This window comes from Solenopsis invicta, chromosome 1, assembly GCF_016802725.1.
Source record: "Solenopsis invicta isolate M01_SB chromosome 1, UNIL_Sinv_3.0, whole genome shotgun sequence".
Classification (NCBI taxonomy): Eukaryota; Metazoa; Arthropoda; class Insecta; order Hymenoptera; family Formicidae; genus Solenopsis; species Solenopsis invicta.
In genome coordinates, this window is record NC_052664.1 from 14,341,733 (window position 1) to 14,368,300 (window position 26,568).

Here is a 26,568-nt window from a genome sequence, read left to right on the forward strand (position 1 = left end):
ATATGTAAATAATTCATGTAAACATAATCTTGAAATTTACGACACAACTCTGATTCTGGCTGCGAATTAAATTTAAAACAGATCCACAAGCAGCATTTTTTAATTATTAAATTTATTTTATTCATTACAAGTTGCGACAGTTCGTTGCACTGCATGTTTCTGTGCTATATAAATAAAAATCTGCATACTACTTTTTGCATCAAGTATGGTAGTCAAATTAAAATGGAAAATATCAGAGATGATTTTTTTGTTATTCAAACTTGAAGCGTAGGTAAACATAAATCAAATCAATTTCGAATTTTTAAATGTATTGTTTTAATTTCTGATCGCTAACGTGTTCAAAAATAATGCGAGACATTCAAGCGCTCTGATGATGCCGTCGATGTCCATACCACCAGGACACGGTATACATTCTCGGCGTCGACGCAACGGCGCACTTGCGGCTCTCGGCGCCGCTCGCGTCATCGCCGTCGGTGCCTATCGACTATCCGCGCGCGACCCGTCGCGTCTGCCCGTGGTCGCCGAGGAGCAACGTAGTTTTGCAGTTTCACGCACCGCCGCCGTGTGTGCGACGATGGAGGTGCAGCGATTGTGCAAAGGTAGGAAAATTACGCGGTTGTACGGGAAAGTCACGGGATCCCGTCGTCGCAATCAGCCTTTCCTATTTCTCCCACTTGACGGCTCGGTCATGGATGAACGACCAACCGAAGGAAGTGAACATAACGCGTGAGAGGAACGTGCTTCGTGTTCGGAGTGCGTGATGTCAAGAAATGCGTTTTACCACTTCCGTCCCAAAGGGAGAAAAACCCGTTCCGCGATCATTTTTGCTGATAGGTTCTAATGATGACACGGAATGAAATTCCGATAACGCGAGCGAGCCATTTTGCAGCGCTTCGTTGCGCGCGAACTTGAGTTGCACGACGAGTAGCCGCGGAGCCAGCGGCGGAGCCAGCGGCGGAGCTTCCCGCCACGAAAGCTCGTCTCTCCGCGGATTACTTCTCGTGAGTCCCTTTTTACCTGATTCTCTCGGTGAGCCGAGAGTAGGGAGGATACTACGTACTTTTCCACGCGTAGAAAACATTATCATAGCATATATTTCCAATTGCACCGATGAGACAAAAGTGGAGAAGCTTTTCTCGGAGAGCGGAACCTCGGCTTTGCTTTCATTCCGTTCACAGCATCCCAGGAGACAGTAGTAAGCCCCGAGAAATTTACTTCGTGTAAAAAAACTAGAGCCCCATCACGCGTTCACCGATATACATATGTATGCATTTGATCAATAACAAAATTTGTTTTCATCGCGAGGGCTTGACCCTATTTCCGTCCTTAGTTATGAAACCAAGGAATGTCGCGGTAATATTGAAACGTCAATATTACGACGCATCACACAGACGCTTTTGTATACGGGAAAATCCATGAGAACTCCGAAAGTTTGTTCTACTGGGGGGGAAGGGGGGGGAGGGGGAACGAGTTCACTATGGTAAATGTGTCATACCACCTGACTAGTGACTATATTTGGGAAACCAACCTCAACCGATTGCACTATATTTAGACAAGAACTTTTTAACGTCAATCTACTATTTCGCTAGTAAAAATTGAATCTCAGGTGTGTCTAGTCATGATTCGAAATAGAAAAAAGTTTCTTAATTGACTATCTATGTAACGCCCACTTCTAGTAGCTATCTAATCTAAATTACTTACGGCATCCTTTTATTGTTATTTTCAGTTTGCAGGGTTCATGTTCCAATATACACTGTTAATACTGAAAATATATAGTTCACAATAAGGAAACATAGATTTTCAGTCACTAATGTTGATTTTCACCAATATAGATTAACTTTGATCTCAATGATTTAACTTTTATCTTTTTCTAATTTTTAGAACTAGAAGATAGAAAATAAGTTCACAGACAGTACACAATATTTATGAAAAATTTACAAAGTATTTATTATACTTATTTGAATATTTCATAAATATTTTCGTGATCTTAGATTATATTAGAGAACAGATTACATAAAAATTTATCACAAAAATATTAAAAAATATTTACAAAATATGTATGACATATTACTATAATTATTAATTTTTTTGTTTACCATAAATGTTATATAAAATATGTGGTCTATATTTTTATAACATTTTAAATAAAGATTGTATGATTTTTTTCTTTTATATGTATGAAATGTTTCAGTAAAATATTTACATAATAATTAAAAAATAAATAGTGATAAATATTCAGACATACTTGTCATAAGTATTGTATGCTGTTTATTAAATCTAGATCAAAGTTAATTTGCATTGGTGGAAATAGACATACACAATTTTTTTACGAAATGAGATATGCAACATCAATCTGAATCTGACTGAAATTACAATACTATTAGTAGCTAGATAACAGCTAAATTATATATTTTTGAAAATTCAGCGCCATCAGTTATCATTTTTTCTTCGTGGCAATTAGACAATTCGGGTGGTACTGCGAATCAGAAATGCAAAGGCCATCTAAATCTAAACAGTTACGCACAAAGACTAATTATGAATATGTAGCAAGTAACTAACCATTGACGAATTAGAAAACTAAGTCTAATTTAATTATAGCCAGCCACTATAGATTTTGAATCGACTGGATGCATTTCTACTTGACTTTGTCTAGCCAAAAGTAATTGTCAGAGTAATTGAACATTTACGCGTAAAATATAAATAATTTACATTACATATATACACCGTAAAGTATGTAAAATGTGTTTTATGTGTCATTTATGTAAATAGTACTCTACATGTAGTACTTTTAAAAGATTTAGATTTCATCAGAAATAGCGAAAATTATATTCTTATTTTTTAATATTATATATATATATATATATATATATATATATATATCTTTATTTTATCAGTCTTATTATAACTTAATTACTTTTTTCAATATTATGTTATTCAAGTTGTAATAATTTACATAACTGTAGACATAAAAAAAGATTCGTATGAACATAATCACGTAAACAATACATATAATAAACAATACATGTAGATGTAATTTTAAAATTGTACAGTACATTCCTGGTAATTATGACAGTTTTCGAGCTTATCCTTGATATACTAATCTATTTAATCTATTTAATCTGTAATAAATCTATACTATAATTGATCCTTTCTCTATAAGTTATTAATGTATGTAATGTACGTATTGCTTAGGTATATGCTAATTAAATGTAAAATTACGAGTTATTTACATTTAAACTGCGCACCATTGTAGAAATCTAAGCTTCTTATATAACAAATCTTATAACAGAACTAATACGATAGCGACAACAAGAAATACTTCTTACAGTTACTTTTAGATATAAAGAAAAATGAAAATTATTTAGTGAATAAAATTGCAATAATTATTTCTCTTCCGTAAACAAAAAAAAAGTTTATAAACAATTATTAACTAAAAATGTAGAATTTCTCAAATTTTTATTTTTTCCTTTTTTCTAAAATTCGATTGAATTATACTAGTGCGCATTGATGTATATTGAAGCTGCAATTTAAGTGTAAGTGAAATGCAAATATTTCAAATGATAAAATACATATTTTAAACAATACAATAAAGAACATTGAAGACTTTACAGTTTAACCTATATATACATGTAATAGATAACTCTAGCGTCGATTTATGCACGACGGCTTTAATGTGCACCAGTGCGCACTAGTGCATCCAATCGAACTTTAAAACGCTATAAAATTATTCTTTGCGGCTTAGAGATCTACGTCATTTACAATATTTCGGTTTACACGCATTTAAATTGAATTTCACTCATAATCCACGTTAAATATTATTATATATATTTTTTCCATTAATGTTTTATGGATCATGTTATTTACAAATTATTTCTACAAACTACAATTTTGAAATTTTAATTTTTCTTTTTTACGCTCTTTTATTTGAAGAAAACTTTATTTTGTATATTCTTTTTTTTTTCTTGTACTATTCTTTGCAATAACTTATTGTTCTGTATAGAAAAGAAAGGAGCAAAGTTTAATTATTAATAATTAATGTTGATATGAACCCAAGTCATAACATGTCTTGTGCTATCATGTGCAGCCTCATTTTCGATTAGATTTCATTTGCTGTGCTGTCATATTAACGGATACGATGTCTCATCATCTTGCCTAAGTAAATTTTATGTTTTCAGCGATTCATAATTTTACATTAGTCAAATGTCAAGTGTCAAATGTTTATCATTTCTCATATTACTGAATATTTATTTTTACAAAGATAATGAATTTATTATGTGAGTCTATTATCATTTTCTTCAATATTTTTACAATTCAGTAGATTAATGTTATTATTATAGATTTATTGTGAGTTATACGTATAATCTGTTTTTAACTTTTAAATACGTATAAAATATTATATACATATATATATTTACATTTATTAATGTTGTATTTCAAAATATGCCTTATTTATCTTGAAAATAATATAGCCTAATAAAATAAAAAATATCACTAAAATCGATATATTACATAATTTTAGTAATATTTTTTATTTTATAAGGCTATATTATTTTCAAGATAAATAAGGCATATTTTGAAATACAATATTAATAAATGTAAATTTTGTTATTAACTCGCGTATCACTTTCTTCTATAATAATTGTTTAATAATTACTGTAATTATATTTATTTTAATCTTGCTGCACGTCAAAAAGACTTATTATTTATTTTGTTCTTTATCAACTGACATCAAGAAAATCGATTATTATATTTGATACTTAAGATGTTATCATATTTCAAGTGGAAGATGATTACACATTATTTACGTAAAAGATGTTTGTACATAAAGGTTCACATCAATCAATTTTATATCAATATAATTTGTCATCCAAACAATGTACTTTTGCTATTGTCAATATGATGTGCTATCAATCTTTTGTCATAAAGTTATTTTAATCCTTTTTATCTTTTTGCTTTATTTAATTTTTCTGTAATTTTTTATTTATAATTATGTTTTAACAGCAAATTTCTACTTTTGAAATATAAAATGTGATTTTTTTAAAATCTGTAAAAATAAAAAGTATCTTGATTCTAATAAAATACCATTAAATGATAGTAGTAAAAATATTCAACATATTCAATCTACGTATAAAATATAAAGTTTAAAAAAATAAACGTTATTTAACTGTACTGAAATTATTTTAAATATAAGAATAAACTCTTGTAGAATTTTTTCAATGCTGTGAAATTGAAAAGAATTTTATCTTTATTATATAATTTATTATATAATTTTATGTTTATATTAAGATAAACTTGTTTCTAAAAAAATTTTGTTAACGATATTTAAATTTAGTTTATGTAAACATTTTATTTATATATAGTTTAATCGACCACTGAAAAAAGTTTAATAATGGTACCAAATTGAAATAATGCCAATTAAATATTTGATTGATAAAATCAAAAATGATTTTTCTTTGCTAAATATCTATTAAGCATTACTAAACATAATAATAACAATAATAATGATAATAATAATAATAAAATAACCAACCGTTTGATACTTACTATTTACCAAAACTGAAAGCTGTTAATTCTCTTTTATATATCTGTTATCATTATTGTGAAACCGTGATAAAACTAAAGATAAATGTGTTTTCAACGCATTTTATAATAGGGAAAAACAAGTTTTAAATTAGATTTTTAACATTGAATTTTAAAATAAGTTTATTTGACTCAAAACTGTTTTAAATTGTAAAATATGGTTGAGAAACCGTTTTTAATGGTATTATCATTTTTATTATTTGTTAAAGATATGAAAGTGGATTCAAATTAATTTTCGCGCATGGTTCTCACGTAGCGCATCTTGTTTAATTTTTCACCGAAATAAATATTTATATTATTTAATACGTTTAAAATGGTAATGTCCATTATAAAATAAATCACTGCTCTTAAATAGCTACCTATACAATTTCCTTGCAGTACTTTTCATGTGCACGTTCGGTATAATGAGCATTCAAAAAAAACCGTTCTTTTTCACACAGAACAGTTACTTTAAAATGTAAAAAAGATCTTTAATGTATGTACAATCAACATAGAACGCGTGTAAATTTTATCCTTTTGAAAACCTGAAAAAAAATTTGACCGTGTACCTCTTTTGTTTTTTAGATGTCAAAATCTCTATTTTTAATATCTTTTAGTACGAACGACAAAATACTTCTAAAAGATTGCTATTAATAATTATCAAAATCTAAAAATTGACTTCTTGATCTTGAACTTTATTTCAAATATCTCTTTTTGCTTTATAAAAAATGTCTAGAACGTCTATCGATAGTTTTTTTTTAATCAATAAATTGTTTTTTTTTTTTTAATAAAAATTATTAGAAATATAAATATTAAGTGAATTTGTACTGTTCTTAATAAAAAAAAAAGTTTAGAAAGTTAAAATTATTTTCTTTATTCATTTAGGACTTCAATTTATTAATATATTCTACTTTGTACTGTCCAATAAAAAAAAACAGAAGATATTTGATATATTTTAAACAAAATTATCTCTTGTGTTTTTATTGTTATATATGTTTATGTTAAATGAAAAATATTTATATTAAAAATAAAATTATATCGCGATAATTAACGTACATTAAAATTATTTATTCCTTTATCTCATATTTGTAAGTTAATGTAAAATATAATTTTTAATTTTAAAACAAAATTTAGCCGTAAATTTGCTGAAATAAAAGAATAAAATTCAAAAGTTAACGGTTAATAATAAACAAATTAAAGTATGTCTTTAACATGCAGATATTTCATTACTTTCCATTTTAGAATATAATCTTCTAATTATTCAATTCAAAATCAATTTTGAGTGAAATATCTACATATTAAAGACGTACTTTAATTTGCTTATTATGGCTGTTAATGTTCGATTGATTATGTTTTCAAATAAAGCGAGCTTGACATTGTTATTTATTAATAGCATAAATTTTGGTATCATTATTTAACTACTGATAAAAATAATGTTGAAAATATTGTAACAAGAAGCGTCGAAATTATCGATATCGAAAGTAAAACATCGATCTCGACACTATTGAATTATCTCAGACATCCCTACCTTACTCGTGGCGTAAACAAAGGAAATTGGAGGCGCCGGGGCGACGGGCACAGACGCGTCGTTCTCGGGCCTTTACTAGCGAATCGTGAAACGTTGCTGGTCAGTGCGTCTCGTTTAACGACACGAGGCGCAGCGGTCAGCAGCGGTGAATGATCGGGGAATACAGCGCGTTTGGTCTGGAGCCACTTCAATAACCAGTTTCGCACGTTTAGGACAATGTTCTGGCCTCAAAGAATTCGACGACCTCCACCAAAGTCGGAAAGTAAGTGCTAACGTCGACACTCGCTACTTGATAGATGTTCTTATTTTATGGCATAGATGAATTGCATAGAACTAATGGATTAATACTTTTTCTTAACTATTTGTTCCTTCCTAGAGATATTAAATATGTAAGAAACACTTACAAAATAATAAGTTTCTTAAAAGAAAGTTACTATTGTAAAACTGAATTATTTATCAGTCACTAAAAAATATATCATTATGTATAACAACAATTCTTTTTACATTAATTACATTTTCTTATTAATTCAAACTTTTTCAAGGTATTTTTTAACTTTTTGATTATTTATAAAAATTAAAATATTTACTATTATTGGAATAATACTAATCTTTAAAAAACCTTGGAAGTTTGGCAAATTTTCTCCTGCCTTATAGAGAAAGTAGATAATTTTATCAAAACTGTTGCAAATTTTTGTGAAAAACTGAATTGTTTCTACGCGTTTCAAAGTGCGATCTAAAACAAATGAATGTTTTGCTTTTATACATGTACAAATTTTTTATGCATTATCTGAAAAATGTATATTCATGCCATAAATGAAGATCAATTTGTTTCAATTTAAATAATGGGTGTATATTTCTTTGTGAAAATATACTGATCAATAATATTAAATGTATTACATATATCAAAAGCAATTTTATTAAAAAACGTTCATCTACGTATACGGTAATAAATTTTATTAAGAGGTAAAGAAATTTGTACTTTGTTCTTGTTATTCTTCGTTGCATCATAATGTATCTATTAATAAATTTCTTGCATTAGTCCTCTGGTTTTTTATGGCAATAGTGTCGTATCCTTGCCATACTCAGAATGGACTTTTAATGATTGAAATTAATCAAATTTACCATTGCACAAACATCCAATGTTTTAATTTTTGATGTTAGACATCTAGAGAACTCTCAAATTAAATTTCCTCAAAATAAACTCAATCGATTTGATGTCGAAGTAAATTTTTGTTGTCTGTCTACCTTTCAAACTTTCACTTTTCAAACATTTCTATTCGTTAATATTAATGAGCCCAGTTTCTCCAATAAATCCCAGTTTCTGTTTTATTAAGTAAAAAATACTCTCCTTTGTCAATCAAATTGCTGAAATAACAAAATGTTTACGAATAAGTAGTGATGACATCAATCACATAGTCTAAAGGATTACCGAGGTTATCGCGCTGACATCTTGACGCACACGGAGATTGTTCTGAAGCAATTACTGTACGCTCTAGATACGCGTACAATCATTCTCGAATGCAAGATGTTAAAAATATTACGTTTGTTGCGCTATCATTGCGATTAATATTTCAATATCAACATTCCTATCCTACATATTATTGAAAACTATTCACGTCACATTATTGTAATTTGATTGATCGATACCTTGGAATTCGGTACAATAAATAAATAAATAACTGAGACAATACAAAAACGCGCATTATAAAATTGTAAAGCATGAAGCAAGTACATGTGTACTAAAGCACAAGTTATATATAGCAGTTATCAATATTGGATTCAACGTAATGCTGATAAAATGAATGTTTTCTTTTCTTGAATAATCAGTTGTTTAATTTAGTATTGTCATACTAAAGTAATATTAAGTGATTAGTTATTGATAAAACGTTCTGTTATTTGCTTCGTGCAGCAATTTACGTACTGCGCACGAACATACTTTTAATTTACATACATTAACAATAGCACCATAACTAAAACTTGTTTCTTTTTATGGCAAACATATTTATAATCAGATATAAGCCTTGCAACTTTTTACTTCTCAATTAAGATTACTTTAAAAAATATATAAAACGTATAAAAATATTATATAATAATAAAATTTAAATAAATTATTTCATACGCGCCTTTTCTAAGTTCTCAGTTTTGGATTTCTAAGTTCTCATTTCTGCTGTAGCTTTTTACTCTTTTACTTTTATTTTTTTTTTATAAATTCTATTTGGATACAATTCCTTAAATAAATTCGAATTATATAACATTACAATTTTGTTAATTTAATAACATTATACGAATATATAAAATTCAAATCTTGTATTTCCCATTTAAACATCTTCAATTATATTTATAAAAGTAAAATTAAATGCTTTTGATGCATATCTTTTCAATATATAATAAAATCAAAATTGTAATATTTTACATTTAAAATTATGCATTTTTTCCGAAATATTAATTTTCTTAGAACATATTTTTATTTATAAGATTTTGTATTTTCTTATAAGAAAATGTTTGGAAAATAATAAAATATTACGTTTAACCAAGAAAATGTAATCTGCTTGTTAAAAATTTAAATACTAATAAATTTTATAAAAAATTTAAAAAATTAAATTATAAAAAATGCATAATTACGACTGTATACATAACTGTGACGTATGTATTCTGTGTCAATATTATAAAATAAAATAAGAAATAATAAATTACGTAATGTAAAAATGAAATAAGAAATAATAAATTATGTAATGAAAAAATTCAGTAAATTCACGTATAATATATGTAAAAATTACACGATTCTATATAAATATAAAATCCCATAAATATAAAAAATTCATGTAATTTCATAAAAATTATGTAATTCCACAAAAAATATGTCGATTTGCTTTTATTGAGTAAACATATCTTATTTTATACGGAAAATTACGTATATAACATTCTATTTAAATATTATATAATTAACTAAATTTTTGTAACATTATGTAATACAACAATATTTCATATATCGCTATGAAATATAATGCGATTAACGTTCATTGTGCATGCGTAAAAACTCTGCTCACCTAACATCACTATGTACGAGCACAGTAAGTAGTCATTCTGTTGTTTATAACATATATCATAGAGAGACAATATTTGAATATATAATATGTAATACAATTGCAAAACGCATTGACCTTATCATTTCTATAACTTTTCATACATGTTTAAATTTACTTCTGCAATTTGCTTAATTACAAATTACAAAATTAATCTCACCCTTGTATTGCAAATTCACAAATGCGTGGAAAAGTACAATTATTTAGTAACTTCACACCTATTACAGTGGGTAACTTTGAGAAAATTTTTTTTACGGTGTAACATAAATAAAGAACAATACAGAGCAAATGATTTTAAGTCGCAAAGAAGATAAAGCATTAAATTCCAAAAATTTTAAACACCATTATCAATTTACATAACTAGTGATGTAAGTGAACAAAATTGCACAGCAGTTATAAAAAGCAAATAAAATATACATTAAAGACTTACATGATGGAGTTTCTTTGAAATCATGTCATCACATTTACATAGCTATTTTTCCTTGAAATGATAATTTAGTTTATTATTTTGCGTTGCTTTTTATTTGCATTACATTTACTAATTTGTTTCATATTTGTTGCAATAACCTTATGATCGAAAAATGTATCAACACATTTAAATTGAGCAAACCGACTAAACGGTCGAAACCGGATCTTATTGCTTAATAATAATTACACATTTAGAAGTTTTTCCGAATTACACACCATGTTGTTGTCCTACTTAACAGTTGCGTTTTAAAGTTCGACAAAAATGCAGCGTACACTTCGGGGAAACTTTCAAATGTGTACAAATTTACCTAGAAAATTATTATTGAACACTAAGATCTGCTTTTGACCAGGTAGACTGTTAGACATTTTTCTCAATTAAAATTTTTTTATATTTGAAATTTATAAGTTTACATTGTAAAGATATAATTATTCATTTGGTATTTTTCTTGTATAAATTTTACATAAAATTTATCAATATTTAAATTTGAAAAAGTTTGCCACGGAAATATTGCATTTTCTTTGTTAAATAATATTTTAGGTTTTTTCAGAAATTGAGAAATTATGCAGAGTTTTCAGAATGAAGATTATAAAGATTCGTGATATTACATCTAGAAAAATTTATCGAATATAAATAGGACATATGTTATAATTATCGAGTAATTAGATATTTTCTATAGTATCTAGTAGATATACAGTTACATACAATTAATTATTAGAATTAGGTATAACAGATAACTGTAGTCAGTAAGATATATTACTTTATTTTCACAATAAAGATATCTATAAATAAAAAGTATGAATTCTTTTTTCATCGAAGTAGATTATATTTCTATATCAATTGTTTGCTGGAATAATATTTTTCGCAATAAGTTCTTTACAATGTTTTAAGATACTTGTAACATTATTATTATAAAATCTCAATTTAATTTAAGATATTTTTAGCTTTAGTTTATTGCGTTTTAAAACTGACAACGTGGCGTATAACGTGGCAATTTATAGAACTGAAAAATTTAATAAATATTATTAATATTACATAAAGATGAGAAGGCCCATGTCGATTATAACGGATTTTATTATTGTTAGTGCTGAATAATAATTTTTACAATCTTTAGCCTGTGCTGACTGCGCGTATATTTATCGAGCTTGAAACATAGTATGTATCGTTGTATGATGTTGGAATATAGAATATCACAAATAAAATTGACAAGCAATTTAATGATATTGATAAGCTAAGAAGCATCTACCTATAAGATCTCCCTCTCCTCGAAAAAAATATAAAAAATTTATTGCGAAAAAATAACATCTCAGCCAGAATTCAAACCCGGATTTCCCTACATTCTAAATGAGTGTTTTACCAGTTCGACTACAGAGGCATATGATTTATATATTCTTTGCAACATATGTTAGATGAATGTCTTTATAAATAAAATATATTAATCCTCTTTGATCAAAAAATAGTACTTCTTCTTATTTCTTGCACTTAGGTATTGGTCTAATATTCAATTTATTTTCATAATTTATATGTGCCAATTTATTTTATTAAAGATTTTTTTTTGTATCCATTAGTTTTATATACAAGATGTTTTAAAACAATTTTTTGGATAGCTTTTTAACGACAAACTCTTTGTGTAATTTAAACAACTTATCTAAAAATGTCAAACGAGATAATTTATTGTAACTTTCCAGTTTTTTGTACATCCTATGTGCATTAAGTTATATAAAATTCTGTTAAAATAGAAATTAGCTAGAATTAATTAAAGATTACTAGTTAATTATTATACATTTGGTTTTTTACAGTTAATTCGGGATAAATTTTTTTTAGTTGTTTATAATTTAAAAACTATTAATTTACATTTTCGTAAAGAAAAATCGAAATGTATAGGAAGATCATTAATATGCCATTTGCGTACCATTTTGTTTTCAGTAATATTTCTTGAACAAAAGCTAAAAATAAAACTTTAAAAACCCAGACACTACAAGGTCTTAAATCAAGTCACAAAAAACGTTTTTACGACATGTAAAAGATATCTTTAAGATTACATTTAAAAATGTATCTTAAAGACAACTTCGTGTTATCTGGAAACATGAATAAAAACTAGGAAATTTTCTATTAGATATCAGGACAGCAGTTTTAATTTATAATACTGTTTTGTATTTTGTAACAATTAATATTTTCACAACATAACCCAAAAGAACATTTGAGAAATTGGGTCCCAAAAACTGGCACAGTAGGCAATGATAACAGAATCTAGACACAATCCCGTAGGAAAGGAGTAACCTATAAAATAAATTGATAAATTTAGTAATAAAATATATTTTTATTTATTAAACAACAAAATTTATAAAATTAAAAACAAGAATTGAATCTTTTCATTTTGATACAGTTTTTTTACGCCTTATTAATTTATACATAAATTTATTGCATCCGGTGCTATTTTTCCAACCTTATAATATTAAAGAAAATGTAAAAAATTTATGAAACATCTGTCAACGTTATAATTGAATATTTCATAGTTATTGTCTAATCTCACGGAGAAATTACGTTGCATAGCTGTTTTACATTCTAAACTGGACTACAAAAAAAAATATGAAAGAGAAAAATATAAACAAAACCATTTTAGAAAGCTAAAAACATGTAAAATGATTTGATAGTATCAATAATGTACTCACTGTTGTTTAAACAGTGTAATTTGCAAAAGAAAATTATGCAAATTTTATTTTCACTTTCTAAGAATTCACTTTTAGCAGATTTTACATATAAAGAAACCATGAACGTATATACTTAGGTTATTTAAACAAATCATGTTTTTATCAGTATTAATACAGTTTAGCATGCAATGTTTAGTTTCCGAGAAAAAAAGGAAGTGTCGCTTTAGAAAGTCTTTGTCGGTATTGATGACTTTTCTCTATAAATATATCTATATGTAATTCTTTCTTGACATGTATCTACGTAAATATGTAGAACATTCTAAAGAACATTATTAATATTATTTCTACAAATATTTTTAGTTTAATTTACATTTATTTTTTCTTAATAAGAATTCAACATTTTCAGTATTCTTGGAAGTTTTTAAATATTAATATTAGATATTCTCAGGAATAAACTTGATGTTATAATCTTACTAAAATGCAATCTTTTAATCTGTATGTATTTTTGCATATGTGAAATTTAATGTATAAAAATTTGATAATTTTTAGTTGTATATACAACTTTCAATATTTAAATAATATTTATTGACAATTAGATACAATTTCTATGTTCTTTTTATCCTAACATGTAATTTATTTAAATTGTGTCGAAAGTTTAGAGAATTGAAACAATCTCATAATCTCGCTGACAATGAACCTCGTTCATCGAAAATTAAATTACTTTGTAACATCCCGTTCATCTTATCTTGTTAGATCTTAATAAATTTTGCGTTGAACATAAAGTGACAATTAAATAGGGCTAGGTAAAATGTATTTCAAATTGTATTTAAAGTACCAAAAATAAAATACATTAAAAAATCTATTTAAATGCAAAATGTAAAATCGATTTTTCGAATCCATTTTAAATGTAAATTTAATAAATAGGCGTTTTAAATAATTTTCAAATACGAAATAGTTTTTTTAATAATTTATTTATATGTATAGGTATTCATTTTATAACTTTATTTGATAAGCTCGCTGTTTATTTTATGAACCAATTGTTTTTAATTAGTGCCCTTAGAAATAAGAATCTGTAGGTCTGGTCAATGTTGTTCTATTTCTTCTCATTAATTCGATATCTGTATAATGATGGAACCCCGGGAAAGTTATCGCAATGCTCACGGAATTATTTCATCCCTGTTATTCATTGAAAATTAAACAAAGATAAATACTCGCAAATATTAAGTTCAACATGGTTATAGAAGAAATTGGATTTTGGCCAATCACAGAATTTGATTCCTCTTAAGCGTTAATGACCCTAGGAACAATTTGTGAATAGTTAGAAAAACAATTTATCCATTTTACAAATATATAGATTTTCCATTTTGAATTGAAAATGAAAATGGTCTTCCAAAAAACATGTAAAATAGACAATGCAAAATGCCATTCCCATTTCAAATACATATTTAAAATGGAACTATTTCAAATGTTATCCAACCCTGCAATAAAATATTTCCGTTTGCCTTTACTCCGTGACTAGGTTTCGAATTGTAACATGTGTCACATACATCAATGGAATACTGATTTATCTTATATAATGGAATTACCATTGATCAGTCTTTTCGCAATACCTCAACGCGTCATCGTATATGAGCACTCTAACAAACGTGTTATGACAAGTGTCTGAAGAGATAAATCTTATTTTGTTAAATTAAATTTGTATTAAGATTAAATCTTTATTAAGTTTTTTATGTGCTTTTTTATTTCTTTAGGCATTATAATCTGCAAAAGAATATACACTAACTATATTTATTGTAAATTTTGTTGAATTGGTTAATTTAAATCAATAATAACCAATGTAGGAAAATCAAAACGCTAGGAACAAATTATTTTGTTTTAGCAGCAGACTTTGCTGAATAATTTGTATCGGTCTTGTTAATTTTACATTCTCATCGACAGATAATTTTTTTACTTACACGTTTGATTTAAAATAACTTTCTGTATTGATTGTATTGTTTGCAGCAACCCCCGCTATTGGCGATGCTTCGAAAAATCAAACTCCACCAACACTTCTTTCGAGTCTAAGAAGCGTACTCTTTGTTATCGGAACTGTGGTCATCGGTTTCGCCGCCTTCTGCAATTCTCTGACATGGTAATACAAATCACAATGCGTCACTTCTGTTTTACTTTATGATTCATATACCTAAACAGACTCCAATGAAGTCTTTCTTAGGCTTTCTTCTTGCTATCTATTAGTTACACTTCGGCTGAAATAATTAATAACAGAAAGACTAATTTTAATCAAACATAGAGTATTAAAAGATTAACGGAAAATACTTGGATCTGCTGAATCAAATAATATCCAAAATTATATTATATTATTATATAACATTACCTTATCTTTCATATAATTTTATTTTATTTAATGCCTCTCGATTTATCCTCTTACATTGCTTTTCTACTATTTTATATTTGATTTATTTTTACAGAACAACTAAATGAATTCTTTAGTGTGTTGTTTGACTGGCGAATTTATTTATATTAATTTTTTTTCGATCTTAGATTTTAGTAACAAAAAAAAATTTCAGGCATTTACAAAGATTCTGGGGCGCATCTGGTGACTTCTGGCAAGCTCAGTGGGACAAAATTTTGGATAAATTTGGTGATGATCCGGTTACACTATGGGTTTACGGTAAGTTCAAAATATTCGTCTTTATATTAGTCTTTATTAATTTAAAAATATATGATAGTATATTATAGCATAGAGTATACAGCATATTACAAAGAAAAAGATAAATAATTTAATAATTTAATTTAGATAAACATTTACTATCAATTTTGATGGCAAAATCTCTAAACAATTTTAAACTGGACATTTTTTATATTGAAAGATAATGTAGTTGCAAGATTTTTATGAACTAAATTTTTTGAGAACAATTTATTTCTGTATATTGGATATAAAGTATATATAGGATTGACAAGTAACGCGCATCACTTCTAACGCCGTAGCCATTACTTTTTTTGATAACGATTATTACTTTTATCTGTCTATAACATCTGTTATATTTTTACAGTAATAGTAACGAATTTTTTTATTACTTTTATTGCTCTCGATAAAAATGTTTTTCTAATTTTTTAATTTAATTTTTCAAAATTTTTGTACAATTTTGTAACTTTTTAGAAAATTTTTAAAATTTAGAATAAGTTGGAAGAAGAAGTACTACTTAAGTTCGTTCTAAAAGCTTTATCATCTTATGGACTTAAGCGACAAAAAATGTAGTATTCTTGAGATTTTTGTTTATCCATACAAATAAAATAATTATTAAATAAAATAGAATTTTAATTTAAAATTCTTTTAAAAAAATAATTTATTAATAAATAGTTAAATCTTGCAAAACTAGTATTGTTCGAACATGGGTACCACTGCCTTTGAAAGAGTATTACATTTAATATTATTTATTTAATATTAACTATTATATAATATTTTTAGTGTTATAATAGTAAATAAATAATAGTGAAACAATGGATTACATGTTTTGCTTGTCTACACTAGATAATCAAATTTCAAATTATAAAAATGCAAAAATAAGTGATAAAACATAAATGGGTAGTGTGAAAAACTACTTCTTATACCTTCATACTTGTATGGTTTTAAATAGCATTTTACAAATTGAAAATATTTAGAATTGTATAAAGCATTTAAATTTTAATTTATAAAACCATTCTAATGAAGGTATCAATTTGCAATAATTATGTTTTGTATAAACTGACATCTTTCCCCAAATGTTAAAAGATGTTACTGCAACGTGTACACTTAAGTATAACGATATCACAAAATAATCTATATTAGCCATATGATTATCATGAAATATGACTCATAAAAATATATCATAAAAACTGTAATAGTAACCTTTTAAAGTAATATATCATTGAACAACTGAATTTAGTTATTATGAGCTTAGTTATTAAATATTATAAGGATATTTTACGACTTATTTTTTTTATTCTTATCAAATCTTTCTCGGTTCTTATTAGAATCAGAATTCTCTTTCAATGTACACTTATGCACAATCAGATTAGTTAGATTCTGATTTATGGAAAAATTACAGTTAAAGTAACTTCTTTCCCCAACAGACATCTTTCTTATATTAAATAAAAATTCTGAACAATTATATAAAAAATTCTATAAAAAATTTTATATTTTAGATGAATATTTTTTTCCGACTTTTTCATTTAGTTTTTCAGAAATTTATGTAAATTTTGGAATTTTTGTACATTTTTATATATTTTTTTTAGTTTCTCAAATTTTTTACATGAATCTTAGAATATTTTAGAATTCATATATAAAAAATTTTGAGAAAAAATGTAGATTTTTTTAAGTGTTTTTAAAAGTGTTCTAACTCGTGTAACATTTTTGAGAAAAATTTTCTTCAAGGATTTTATAAACGTATAGTACATGCGTATGGATCATGTTGCAATTAATAATCATATAACCTTTGTACAGAACTGATCAAATATAGCGACACAGACATAAACAATTGTATGCTGTTCTAAAAAAAAGTCATTAAAATATCGTGAAAAAGTAATTCAAATAAAGTAACGAACCGTTATATACTTTATGAGTAACGATAACCGCGGTAACGAGTTACTTTTTAAAATTAGTAACTAATCGTTATCTCGAATGATATATAAACAGGGTATTTGTCAATAGATGGCCGAGTGGTGAGTAAATACCTCACAACTGATTAAAGCTATAAAAAATTTAATAAGATAAATTTAAGTGTTAAATAAATTTTTTTTATTCGTGGCTTTTATGAGTTATAAAGTTCAAAATAGTTTTCTTTAAATAGATACACTCAAGGAGAACAAGAAATTTAAAGTAGGGTAACCATCCCAATTACTGCCGCTTTAAGCACATCATGGTTAATTGACATGCTTATTTTGTAGTATTTTAAGTATATAATAAACATTCTTTTTATCATTATATTCAAGTAACAACTTTACCTACTTATATACAAAATAAAAGCAATAAGTTCGAAAATTGAATGATTAATTAAATATAATGAAAAAATTTATAATATATCCCATTGAACTTATTACTGCCAGTCAGTGTCCTGAATACTGTTCCCCGATTACCACACGTATATTCATGCATAACGGGACTCATTTATTGCAGGCAATAATGCAGGCAAGTCCTGAATGATTGTCCCTAATACTGCCATCTCAATGAATTAAATTATGAATGTAACTTACCACATTTGTATGCTTATTTTATTTAAATGTCATTTAAACATTGCTATAATTGCTTCAGTAGCAAAATACCACGTTTCCTTGTACTTTCAAAACATATAAGTCAGCTTTATTTCTATTTAAATAATAATGGCACCTTATATTCTCAAGTGCATTCCTAACTTCTTTAATTATTTTATAAACATAAAACTTTTTGGATATTTTATATCGTTGTGCTTATGTTTTTATGATAATCTTAGTTTAACCTTAAACATTTTTAATATATAATGTTCTTATATTTTTTAATCTAATACTATCATTAAAAAAAGTAGCAGTAATTGGGATATAGTAACCCTATGTTAATGACCAATTAAGTCATATTGACTAGATCATAACCACAAACGTAAATTTGATGTTTTGATTTTTCTGTTTTCCTTGGACATAATTTTTTATTTATGTAGTAAAGGTCATTTGCGATCAAAATCGTATTTAATTAAAAATTACTACTGTAAATCATTTATGAAATAATCAACATTTTATGTAAATATTAAAATAGTAAATTGGATTTTATCTTCAAAAGTTTTTGAAATGTCAAAAAGGTTAAAAAATAAACGAACGATTTACCGTGGAACATTTTATAAACACATAAATTGCTGGAAATTTTTATCAACATGTTTAATACATTATTCAATGCGTTTTAATAACGTTTCTCATGATCACTGCAATATTTCTGTTGTCCTTCAATACCTAACTCCAGTGATCTTATGTCGTAAATCTTCATTTTCAAAAACAGTTGCATAGACAATATTTGTAATATACCTCAAAAGGAAAAAAATCGGAAGGTGTTCGCAGACCTTAGTGGCCATCATATAGAGCCATTAGTACTTTATCCAACAATTAATTAAGGATTATATGTATATTGAACTTTTTTAGTACTGGCAAAGTAAATTTTTACACATTATCTCGTAAACCAAGTAAAACATTACATACACGGTGAAAAAATTTTTCATATATAATTTATAAATAGTTATATTCTAACTTTACAAATAAATTAAAAGGAATTAGACTTCGAAGAATTAAATCAGAAATATAACGAAATGCTAAGGCCGACATGATGTTAGTGTATATACATATAATAATTTTATTATTATTATTATCTCTAATTCATGTAAACTGTACGCCGAATATTTTATCGATTTTTAAAACACAATTCATTACATGAAATCGGAATCTGCAATGTAATACATTAAATTGACGACTAATTTAATAATTTATGCTAGCAAACATCTATGAGATCTTCCACTCTTTCCCTAATCCTAGAAAATTGTAAAAAATTTATTGTGAAAAATATATATAATGGCATAATTTTATTATATTTCTGGTTTAATTTTACAAAATTATTTATTAAATATGTATATCTATATATAATTAAATATAATTATGCATGCTGGTAAACAAATTTTTTAAATTTATGCTGTTACTCCAGATTATTTATAATTTATATGTTTTAATTTCTGCGATTGTAAGAGTATCCCAACCATTAATTACACTTAGCATTGCTTAACTTTTGCAATCACAAAAGCGGTCACCCATCCAATTTATCGTCGGTCGACAACGTTGCTTGACCTCAAAGATCGTATTGAAGCTGACACTTCGATCATGATGATCTATGAACATTTGATGTTTCATGTCATACATATTTATTATACATATTGACATATTTGTAATAGTTCAATTCAATACATGTCAGAAAAATCATTAGTAGAACTCTATGGCTAACAAAACTGGTGATAAGAATTGTATCGCGTCTATTTACTGATGTGAATTATTAAAAAAAAAAGTATAGTATTTCACCATTTTTTTCCTTTTTTGGATTACATATAACAGTTATGTTGATAAATGTTTTACATATAATTACAGTAAGAACAAAATTTTCGTGATTCAAGTAAAGATGTTATTGGTACCTTTCAAACAAATTATTTACTTCACACAAATAAATATTACTTGTTTGAAATTATATTTTCTACAAATAAGTAATATTTACTTATGTGAAGTAAATAATTTGCTTTAATGGTACTAATAACATATTTACTTGAATCATAAAATTTTTTTTTCTTGGTGTATATAAATTTATATATAAACTACAAAAAATCTTATATAATGGTGTATTAAAATGTATAAATTTTTATGAATATTTATATAGAAATATATATATTTTATGTATAAATATGTTCTGTCAGGTCTGTGTAAAAATTAGATATTATTTTATAAAATTATATATTATTATATAGCGAATTATACATATTTATACATACTTTTTTATAATTTTATGTAATTATTTATGATTATACATAAAAATTTTTTTACCAGGTGGTAACAATTTTTAGATATGATTTTGATAACAAATTATTCTTATTATAAATATGCAAAAAAAATTATAAGTATGCATTTAAAAAAAAATTATATTGCCTTTCATAACTCAAATAAGTCATGAATAAAAGAAATTTTATATACAGACAAACAGACACCTTGTACGTATGTATGTATGTATGTGTGTATGTATATATTCATTTAATTATTTACTTGTTGTTTTATATTACAGGATCTTTAGTGTTGACGATCGCAGTTTACTGGATCGTCGGTGGAATTTACACGATCCTAGATCTCACCAACCTACCAGGAGCGTTGCGTAGATACAAAATACAGCCGGGCACGAACGAGCCAGTGGACAAAAGGAAGTTATGCAAAGTGATCGCTCAAGTACTATTCAATCAGATCGTCGTCGGTTTACCCATTATGTACCTCGGCTATTACTTCATGGAATGGCGCGGTTACCCCCCGGTGCGCGAGCTACCGACCTTCCACTGGGTGCTCGCCGAGATTGCGATTCACATATTATGCGAGGAGATTGGCTTTTATTACTCGCACAGGTACATCCTGCTTGGAAATCACTAATACAAAAATCAATGTGTGCCATATTGAATTCGATAAGTCTTATGCCAAACAAATTTACATTCAACACAGCCACTAATTTTATTGATTAGTATCAGGACTGACATTTAGCGAGCGGATTGGAAAAAAGTTGATAATATATAGAATGGAAACGTTAATAACTTGATAAGATTAGCTTACACAAGGAATAAATTTCACTTATTATGTCCGTATGATTAACATTATTAATATTTAAATCATCAAAAAGAAAAAAATAAGAGCATATATATATATATATATATATATATATATATATATATATATATATATATATATATAGTTAAATATACAGAATCGAATAAATTAGCATTAGCAATGTATGCTAAACAGGTAAAAGGCACACAATCTCATATTTTGCATGAGTTTCAATTTTGTTGATGGTATATTAACTACAACCCGACAAACAAAAATAAATTCAAATGAGTTAAAAATTATAAATCATTTTAATTTATTCGAGTTTATGCTTCAGATTTTTAAAGTATTTTTGAATTCAAATAATCTGAAATAGATTGAAATACGTTATTCATCATTTTGAATTCAAATGGATTTATGTCTCCATTATATTATTTTTTGAATCCAAATAGATTGAAAAATCTGAAGTTCGAATTCGAAAATATCGAAATAAATTTATTTCTATCAATTTCAATTTATTTTCATTTATTTTTTTTTTATATGAATCTAAAAAGATATTACTAGATAAAATTTCTTTTAAGAAAATTAAAGAAACAAATATTTTAATGTTTGAAAATAAAGTATAAAGTATAAAAATATAGGTACATATCCATACAAAACTTAATATAAGAAACAATTGTACAAATTAAAAGAAATCTAATCTATAAATTAAAATTAGTTTTTAGTACAAGTGATGCAGAATTGCAATTACATTGTCAAAAAGATATATTCATAAATTTTATTTATTTTGTTTCAAGAAATCATTAAATAAAAGTATATGTTTAATATTAATATTTTTTCACAATTATAAAAAACAAGAAAAATATTTGCATATACGAAATATACAAAACAAAAAGTAGCAATTAGCAATATCTATTTTCGTATTAACTTGATATATTCATAGCATCTTTTATTGGACGGCACTGAAGCGCACTCATTATCAGTGCTTTAAAACTGCATCAATTCGGCCAATAAAATACGTTATTACTTGTCGACACATGTATAAACTGAAATTATAGATAGATATTAGTACAAATAATGTCCAATTAAACTTTTAAGTAAAGCAAAAATTAGTTTCAGATAGAATTTTTTGATAAATATTGTCTATTTGAAAAAAATATCAAACACCAATTAGTGATTAAATCAATAATTACTAATAATCAAACCAATTATTATTAATAATCAAACTAATGAATACCAATAACTATTAATGATCAAAATACTTCTTTTTCTTTGAATTTGAAAATCATGTAAGATATTAAATTATTCTCAAAATTAGAGCTACTAAATGGGCATTTAATATATTAAAACATTTGATATATTAAAATATTATCAAAATATTTACTGTTACTAAATCATTTTGCAGATTTCTTCATCAGCGCTCCCTATACAAATGGATACATAAGCAGCATCACGAATGGACTGCGCCAATAGCTGTCACTGCTTTGTATTGTCATCCTTTGGAAAATATCGGTTCAAATTTACTTCCACCCTTCTTGGGCGTATTCATCATGGGCTCTCATGTGGCCACCGCCTGGATTTGGTTTTCGCTGGCGATTCTTTCAACGTTGAATGCACACTCCGGATATCACTTACCGTTCTTCCCGTCGCCAGAAGCACATGACTTCCATCACTTAAAGTAATGCAAATCTTGTTAAAATCTTTTTAATTTTAAATCACAATAAAATAATTTCAACATATTTATTATATTATAATAAATTCTTAAAACAGATTTTGTAAGAGGAGGATGTGATCTTTATACTGGATTTTATATGAGAAATCAAAATTCATAATTATTATACAATTAATTTATAATTGTTTTAAACGAACATTTTCAGGTTCAACCAATGCTACGGTGTACTTGGTGTTTTAGACCGCATTCATGGTACCGACACGCAATTTCGCAATTCACGGAATTACACGCGTCATATAATGATGCTTAGTGTCATACCGCCCAGAGAGGCTTTCCCAGATGAGGTAAAGTACAAGTCAAAGTAATGGGACCTTTCGATATTTCTATTTGAAAGTTCTCAAAAGGTAATCTTCGAAGAAAAAAAAATAATTCGCGTTGAATGCAATATTTCCATAGCGGCAACCGAGTTCGAGAATAATATTATGTACAATAAAATCGAAAATACATTATAAATATGACTGATTTTGTTTGGCTGATTGACAAGTTTTCTAATAAAAAATTCGAATTAATTTCAATAAATGCATAATATTTAATCAATTTTGTATTCAGTAAGCATTAATTATTTTTTCTTCGATGGGAAATTTCACAATAATTATGTTTACTTTTATTCACATTCTTATGAGTTTTAGTAGAAAATACCGTGTCTCTTAATGTTGAATAATATTAAATACTAACATTCCTCTTGAATTAGTTCTTCTTAATGCTTAATTTATATAATTTATTCCTTTCTTAAAATCTAAAATTTTGTATTTTTTCGGGAATTTATTCAATATATGTATATGTAACGCACTATTTAACTTAGTAATTAAAGGACTTTTGTGAATGAAACTCGGTTATTCGCTCACTGATCTAGTGATAATGACTGTATATACAAATGCCATTCAAGGTTGGACTGAATAAAGAAAATAACGAAGATTCCAGAAGTTTAAAGCATAAAAATTGAATTTATATTCTCAAAATATTAACAGAAAAATAATAAAGTTATATTAATAAGATTGAATAACAAGATTGCTTCAATTTTACTTTAAAAGCAACTAAATAAATTTTCTATTATCTGAATGTTTGTTGTTACATTGATTTATAATTGTCTTCAACAAAACCTTCAATTTTTAAATTTATACATTTAATTGATTTACAAATAAGTTCCGCTGTAAATAATAATAATTTATCTTTTCTGAAAATCTCGAGTTTTAATTCCACCTACTATAATGTTTATATTAACTTGATAATAAAAAGTCTCTCAATTGCAAATCAGTACTATAACTATGCACATATGATTTTATAAAATTGTGAAAGTAAAATCTTAAAATAGAAGATTTGAAAGTATATATGCGTCACATAATGCCTTGAGAATTTAAACAAGAGAACAGTTATTGTGGCGATTCAAAAATTTTAAATGTATGTAATGAATGTGTCATAATAAATCAAGCAGAACGAAAGCGGTTTATGAAGTTTCTCTTAAAAAACAATTGTAAAAACTAAATCACGAAAAGATCATTCTGATTTCAATGACAATACTTTAATGTTATTAAATGAAACAAAATCCATATTACAGAGCAAAAAACTAATAAAAGAAAATTTATTTAATATAAGAAAATAAATTTAAGATAAAAGAGAATTTATTTATGAGTCAATTCAATATTTAATTTGTGTATGCAAATTTGTATTTGTAAATTTACTAAACTCGTATTCTCATACTTTTATGTAACAAATATGAGATTATACAATAATTATTTCTTCATTTTTTCTTTCAGTTCGACCTTGGCGCCATTCGTACTTTTCTATAATATTTATAATATTCCCAGCAAATAAAAATAAATTAAAATAAATTGAAAATTGCAATTTATTTTAATTTATCCGACTTCGCGCTTTAGAGTGTCCGAGTATTTTTGGATTCAAATGGACTCAAATGGATTGAAATACCAAATGCGCTATTCATTATTTTAACTTCGGATTGATTCATGTCATTATATTATTTTTTTATTCAAATGAAATGAAGTATGAAATATACTATTCATTAATTTGATTTCGGATGGAATCACGTCCCCATTATATTTTTGGATTCAAATAGGTTCGAAAAATCTGAAGCGCGAATTCGAAAATGTCAAAATGAATTAATTTCTATCTAATTCATTTTCATTTGCTGGGTTATTGTTAAAAAAATATGTATTATATTTAATCTGTATATCCATGCACAAGTTCTTACATTAAATTTAATAGCGTCATATATATATTGTACACTCCTGAAGTTTCTTCAATATAACCGAAGATGATAAGATAATTGATAAATTTACTTTTTTAATAATGATGGAAAAAAGTCAAAAATAAAAATTAAACATTTATTATTATCGCAATCATTTTATATTCTTATTCTAATTGATATTTAAAATATTGTATTACTTTAGTAATACTTTCGAATATATTACATTATAATAAAAGCTCCACCCTCCCCCCAGGATAAATAACATTTCAAATGTGAAAAATTACTATTTTTATATTTAGTTTCATAGCGCAAGCATTAGCTTGATTTAGGTTTAATCTAAGATGCGATCTAAATAACTGTACTTCTTTAAAATAAGTATAACTTTTAAGTAGAATTAGAAAAGGAGATGTTTAGAGATTTAGATTTCTCCTTACACCGAAAAAAATATATTGAATATAATATTGATTACTTAGAGATAGGCGCACATATGTTAACACCAATGATGTTATCTGATAATGAATCTTTGTTATAAAACATTTTCATGGCGTTCAGTACGTTTCTTGCAAGAAAGATCTATACTTGACAAAACTAAATCAAAGAAATATATGTCGTCTTATTTTATTATCTGTAATTAATCTTAAATGATCTTAAATTGTATTGAATAAGGTTTTATCGCGAATTACATTCTTGAAAATGTAAAGATTTAAAAGAAAATATATATGAAATTATTACGTTAAAATTATTTTAAATCACTAAAAATTAATAAGAAATAAATCGAAGATTAATATTTGAATGCGCAGATGTGTAAAGCGTGCATATGTAAAGCTCTCTTTCTGAATTGTGATTACTCGTCGAGTATAAGGCTCGTAATTAACATGTATCACTAATTTTACTGAATTTATGTACCTATGTGATAAGCTTATTAATAAAATCTTTACAAATATCATTTCTCTTCCTCTCTTTCTTTATGTCAGTATAGAGTCAGTATAGAATTAGGATGACGTACATTATTTTA

General features: G+C 26.1%; 1 protein-coding gene across 2 annotated transcripts; it reads left to right on the forward strand.

The window, feature by feature from the left end:
• The first annotated feature begins 358 nt into the window (after window positions 1-358).
• Window positions 359-26,499, forward strand: LOC105194328 (fatty acid hydroxylase domain-containing protein 2). 2 transcript variants are annotated; one of them, XM_011159195.3, is made up of 7 exons: window positions 359-599; window positions 15,289-15,418; window positions 15,855-15,958; window positions 21,098-21,425; window positions 23,024-23,296; window positions 23,496-23,634; window positions 25,105-26,499. In XM_011159195.3, exons 1-7 carry the CDS (start codon window positions 371-373, stop codon window positions 25,135-25,137), a joined length of 1,236 nt encoding a protein of 411 aa, XP_011157497.2. In that variant the 5' UTR covers window positions 359-370; the 3' UTR covers window positions 25,138-26,499. The 2 variants fall into 2 exon arrangements, with proteins under 2 accessions (XP_011157497.2, XP_011157494.1); XM_011159192.3 differs by lacking the exon at window positions 359-599 and adding an exon at window positions 7,167-7,349.
• Window positions 26,500-26,568: the final 69 nt, after the last annotated feature.

What these genes read in the sequence shown, in the direction of transcription:
- LOC105194328 (XM_011159195.3), top strand. Translation starts at nt 371, where the DNA reads ATGATGCCGTCGATGTCCATACCACCAGGACACGGTATACATTCTCGG. An exon ending in TTCTGCAATTCTCTGACATG is followed by an intron (nt 15,419 to 15,854) that starts GTAATACAAATC and finishes AAAAAATTTCAG; the next exon opens with GCATTTACAAAGATTCTGGG. An exon ending in GGTTACACTATGGGTTTACG is followed by an intron (nt 15,959 to 21,097) that starts GTAAGTTCAAAA and finishes TTTATATTACAG; the next exon opens with GATCTTTAGTGTTGACGATC.